Below are 6,096 nucleotides of genomic sequence, written 5' to 3' on the forward strand. Positions count from 1 at the left end.
GTGTAAATATTTTCTCAAATTTTATGAAATATTTTACAAGATTCTGAGCCTAATTTATAACTTATTTGAAAAATTCGTAAAATTAATGTAAATTTAATTCAAAATTTTTTATAAAACTTTATTACTGCAGAAATGAAAATAAAAAGTTTAACAAGTTTTCATCTGGCACATTTATTAAATAAATGTGTTCCACGCTTCGGTAAAAATGTGTTAACGCTGGACAAAAATCCTGGCGCTATTCGCACGTGCTTTCAATGCGCAGGAAAATACTCGCTTACCACATTGAAACTGGCACTGTAATATTCTCCGAATTCTATTTTCCAACTTAAGTTGTCGGTCCAATCGTATCTTCAATTAGCGAGTAATGAATGTCTCCCCGCATTCGCTTCTACATCGCCAGACTAACCAGTAGTCTATCATCGGTGAAATGTATCGATTTCATTCGCCGACGACTTCGACGACACGAATATATAAAAAAAAAAATCACAATATGAAGCCGAGCTGAATCTCGTTAAACTGTCCTTTCCAGACGCGCTGTCGTGCCGAGATATGATCTTCCGTGGAAATTCTCGCGATTTTATCGAAATTCATACGCGATACCAGCATGTGTTACATCCGCGAGAGAGCCGTTATATCGGCAACATCCTATACAGATGTGCGATCTCATGTCCGCGTAAACCTTTTCGTCTCTAGCCGGATGCCAGCTGTCATAAATTGAATGAACCACGAAAGATCGACGGGTTGTTTATATTGGAATATCGGAATACGGTCATCAAATAATTCTCCTAGATGTCAACGCGTGTGAGGCGAATAATTACCCGTGTCGTCGAAAAAAAACACCGAAACTAAAGCCGTCACGATTTTCTTCGAGCAATTCGTTTTCTCTGTTCGAAGGTCAGAAATGTATGTATAGGGGACATCGTCGTAATGGTATTTATGGAAAACACGCTGTCCGGAAAATTGAACGCGAGGAAGAATGACGCGCACGAAAACGGCCGTACATTCATTTTCTGACACGCACGATCCCGACAGTAGTTTTAATTATCAAAGTAGCGGAAATTGCGCCGATCTGTCGCTCTGAACCGCTGTAGAATATAAATTAATGGTAACATTATAAATATATTATATAATATTATTTAATTATTTTCTTTTTCCTTAATAATAAAATCTATGCATGATTATAAAATTATATAATTTTCTCTCATTGAGCAATCAACGATGAGCATCAAATTCAATAAGTGATGCAATTTCGTTTATTAATTAATTACATACCAAAAGCTGAGACGAATTGGGAAACGTAAGACTCCTTCGCAACCTGAATTGCTGCGCTGTCTCTGAATTTTCATTGTGAGTGCCGTTCACTTGCAGACATTTTCCGATGTTGAGCAATTGACAGAATAGCAGGAGAGTAACAATCGACTTCATCATTTTCTAGAGTATATTTGCGACGTGACACGTGAGATTCCTCGATGTCCGATTAGGTGACGTTGAACTTCGAAGCCAGCAAAGACTGGATTGGTTTGGAGGCATCGTTTTCGTGTGTTGCGGAGACTGTTAAACAACCCTCAGCACAAATGTTTGCACCGGTTCTCCGGGAATTGCCGGCGAATTGCTAGCGACGAGGTTTCGTGATTCGAGCCGTTCGTATATAACGTCGTTTATGCAATCCAGCGAGAAACAATTCTCACCAATAACGTGTACGTAACGCATTGCGTATCCGGACGTAGTTTAATCAAATATTTGAAATCAGCGCGACGGCATGATTATACAATGCCGGACGAAATTGCGTGTAACGCGCCCCCGTTAATAAGTTAAGTTTGTAGACCGCGTGTTGATACAAGGTTGCTAAAAGTTACATCACGATGGGACCTCTTCGCACCTGTGTGTCGTGCGAATTAAATGTATGTCACAACGAGAGATGCTGTAATACATGAAAGAGCGAATGCGTGTTTGCCACGTATCTCGGTGGAGCTGCTTTAATCATTTGTGTCGCTGTTAAGAGTTATTAAAGTTACGAAACGAGCGTGTTTTAATTCAGTAAATTTCTGTCTTGATTTACATTTGAACAGCCTAGCAATTAATGTTAAAAGAGAAATTACGCAAAGTTAAAATTAGTTTTAATTTTATGTAAAGCACAAGCAACAAGTAAATTCGATATTTGCTGTTGTTAAAGTTTACTGAAAATAAAGTATGTTATTTCTTTAACGTAAAAATATTAATATTTCAAAAGTTATGAATTATTGCATTTTATTTTGTATATTGCATTCTGCATATATTGAATTCTGCATTGCAGAGACATTAAATTGCTTTGACAATTTTCTTGCTTTAATTTATCACCACTTTTTCATTAAATTTTTAAAAATTCTGCTCAAATTCATATCCTCCAAAAAATATTACGATATTTATAGTACATAAATTTACATTGAATCATTCAAATACTTAAGATCCAATTTGACGAAGTTAAAGGTTTTTATTCCTTATTAGTTGTGTATTCACATTGACGATCCTAAGAAATCCTTTGTTTAATATCGATTACAATATTTTAGCCTCCTCTAAGTACATTATTTAAAATGTTTGAGAATACTTGCTTTAAATTTAAATGTTACATTCTAGTAACCATACATTTTTTACAACGCTTGAAAATTCCTCTTAAAAATCCGCACGGCTCCCGTGAATTCTTTCGCAAATGGCCGAGTGCCAAAATGGGTTCGATGACTCTATGAACATCAGCAAAAAAATTTATATCACGTTGAAAAACCGCGAAAGGAAAATTGCGTTTGCGCTCCATTTTCGTTATAATATCACCTTAATGTGGCACTAAGAATGAACAGATCAGCACTTTACTGATAATGTTATGGAAGGAAGTTTCTCTCGATAAAAGCGGTAAAACTCCTGCGGTAGCCTCCGGCCTGAGCCCAAACCGAAGTCGCAACATGAAAAAAAAAAGAGAGAAATGGAAAAATCAAATAAAAAAGATAATAAAGCCAATATCTTTCTCTTTAATCCGACTTTAGCTTTCCATATGGTATCTTCAATCGTAAGTACGAGCGAAGACTGTATTCTGCGAAATAATAACAATGTTGGTTTCTTTCAGACTTCCAAGGATTTTGTTTACAATGGAATAAAAAGTAAACTCTCTTGTCGATCATACAGCCAAGAAGAAAAGCAGGAGAAGAATGTTTGTTTGTATTATACACATATACTTTATATTTATCATATTAATTGACCTTGACAAAGCAGAATATAATAAAATAACAGTAAATGTTTTTCTGATTGCAAATTGTACATCAATAATTTTGAATTTAAATGCTTTTATTTCTCACAGGTGCAGATATACTTTTCTTTTTTTTCCCGCGGCCATAAGTCACAAAGAATTGTTCTAACTTTTGGACATCATATGATCGACGGTGGACGGCGGCGGATATCTTATAGTCCTTTAAATGGATGATCCAGTAACGTAATAAAATCTTAGCGAAAATTTGTGCGAGGGTGGAACGGTTGGTCGGTCCATTCGTAAAGAAAAATGGCCGGCGGGTAACAAGAAAGGCGAAGTTTCGTTTTGCCACAAAAAGAGCTCGTTTTTATCTTGGTAATCTCGTAATATCGTAGAATATCTTTCCAAGTCGGCACGAGTTCATGATACTGTCGCTAAATTGAATCACGACGGCCGTACGATCTCATAAAACTCACCCTCGTTATCTACACGGAATCAGACCTGCGGCTGAATTCAAAACGTGTGTTTCCCATGGTCGATTAAGCAACGTCCATTCATCCATGAATTCTTGCTCCAAAGAAAGAAACGAAGATGTGCAGCTTGACTAAAAACGAAATAAAAAAATTTATTCCTGAATGAAAACTTTCTTGATTTTCACGCTGTTCAGCCAGAATAAAATTCTATATATGGAAAAAACATCTTGCTGAAGTATCTAAAAATTTAATTAAATACAGATGAAAAAATAATTTTATTAGATCATCAAAATAATTTGCAAGACTAAAATTCATCAAATAAATTATAAAGCTCTCAAGAATATAAATAAAAAATTATAAAAATTAAAGGGCTATTTAAACCATGCTGAATGTCATGATTTAATTAAATAATTTATTGACTAATTTATTGTTTATAATAATTTGTACACTACATCTAAGATGGCTTGAATAATTCTCTAATTTTTGTAATTTTTGAATTTGTCAAAACTTTTGCAGCATTGTTCTTGAATTACCTACATAACATTTTGATGGTCCAATAAAATTACTTTTGATCTGATGTATCCAGCTAAAGTTTTAGATGCTTCAGCAAAGTCATTCTTTTCGTATATAAAAAAAGAGGACTTTTCTATCTCATATCTGCATACCATTGCAAAGGTTATTCTAATTTATTATGCAAATAAAGAAAAAAGAATGATGCATTGCAGAATTAAATCGTTTCGCGAAGACTTCGATTAAAGAACTGCAATTGTGTAAAGTGTATCTTTGACAACGTGGTAGAAAACACTTCCGCTTTGATCATTTCTTTATATTGAGAGAGATCGGATTGCATACAATGCAGAAAAGTGGTGGCCAACTAAAAATAAATGGTTACGTAACAGCGCGCGAGGTATTTCTGAAACAAAAGAAGACGTATGCGAGGTCAGTTTATCACGCTGGTCAACAATAGTGGTCGGAGGATCCGTTTCCACGGCAGTTGTGCCGCTTAAAGCGAAAATTGAAAAAAATACCCGTCGTTCATCAGCACCTTAGAAGTGGCTTGAAATGAATGATAAAGTGCCCGGAAGCCGAAAGTGAAATGAAAACTTCTGCTTTAATTTTTTTAACATTTTGTTATAAAACCTCTCCGACAAGCTGACGTTATTTATCATCATTTTGACGCCAAACATCTATAATGTCAAAATAACAATAAACAACAACTTGTTTGCTGAGTTGCTTTTTACATAATTACATACCATTTATTAACAACTGTCAAAATATAATAGACAGACTTTTCAAGCTTGATGCAGATTGATAATAATCACTTTTATCGTCGATTATAATTGATGTTCAAACAGCTGTAATGCATTAAACTTACTTTGTGAATCAAAAACTAGCTCGTCGCTGATCGATATCTTTTTGAATAATCTCTAAAGAAGATAATCGATGGGAAGTTGATTTGTTTCCTGTTATATTGCTTCGACGACGGGCAAACAAGAATATATACGCGAGGAGGGTGAGTTTTATTACATCGTCTTGTAATTTAATTCTGCGGAATCCGCAGCAGTAGACATGTGAACTAAGCTAAAGGTCTTATCTACTCTATAAAAGATTGAGCGGTTATAGTTACTCTGAACTGGTGTTTTAACAATTCACAATAAAAACAAAAATTCGAGGACAATCAATTCTTATCATTTCTATTAATTCTTATCAATCAAATGCCAGTCGAGCCTCATCTCGAGACTTCCTCTTTAAAACAAATTTTCAAAGCGTCAACAAGAGTTTTCGATTTAACTGCAATAAAAAATAAAAAGCTTTTTGTAAACTACAACAATTGATGTAAAAAATTTTACATAAAAGGATATCATGTTCTATAAATTCGAGTATTGGACGATAGGTTGGAGATCTATGATAAAAAATATATGTATATACGCATAACGGAAACGGTAGTGAATTGATTTGCTGTGACAGTTCTCATCGATTCTATAGCGAACATATTTTCTATATTATCTCCAAAATATCTGCAACCTTAAACTCTTATATCGAAGACTGATGAAGCTCACTATCTTTTCTTGCTGTGCGATCGCACAAGCAAAGTAAATCTTGAATAGCGTGATCCTATTTTTTATGTTGGATTTATTTATCTAGGATAATGTAATATCATGATTTTCGATTTCGCTCTTCTTCGCAAAAATCTGTGGCTTTTTATTCCATATGATATTAAAATCTTGAGCTTTTCGAAAAGCCTGCGCTTATGACAGCTAAAAATCCGACATGATTTTTTCGTAACGTTCAAAGCAAATTATTTTTAACTGATTAAAAGCCAAACACAATCAATGTTTATGATATATATATATATCAATAATTTAATAATAATTTAATTTTTAATGATGTCTGTACTTTTGTACTTTT

The 6,096-nt window shown here is 34.3% G+C and overlaps 1 protein-coding gene across 1 annotated transcript in view; it reads right to left on the reverse strand.

Moving 5' to 3' along the window:
* The window catches only part of LOC108694392, a 3,796-nt gene extending 2,368 nt beyond the window's left edge, over positions 1-1,428 (reverse strand). The window contains exon 1 of the mRNA XM_018203821.1: positions 1,273-1,428. Coding sequence (XP_018059310.1) covers positions 1,273-1,428 — 156 coding nt within the window. The remainder of the gene's footprint in view (positions 1-1,272) is intronic.
* Positions 1,429-6,096: the final 4,668 nt, after the last annotated feature.

This window comes from Atta colombica, unplaced genomic scaffold (genome assembly GCF_001594045.1).
Source record: "Atta colombica isolate Treedump-2 unplaced genomic scaffold, Acol1.0 scaffold12, whole genome shotgun sequence".
NCBI classification, from domain to species: Eukaryota; Metazoa; Arthropoda; class Insecta; order Hymenoptera; family Formicidae; genus Atta; species Atta colombica.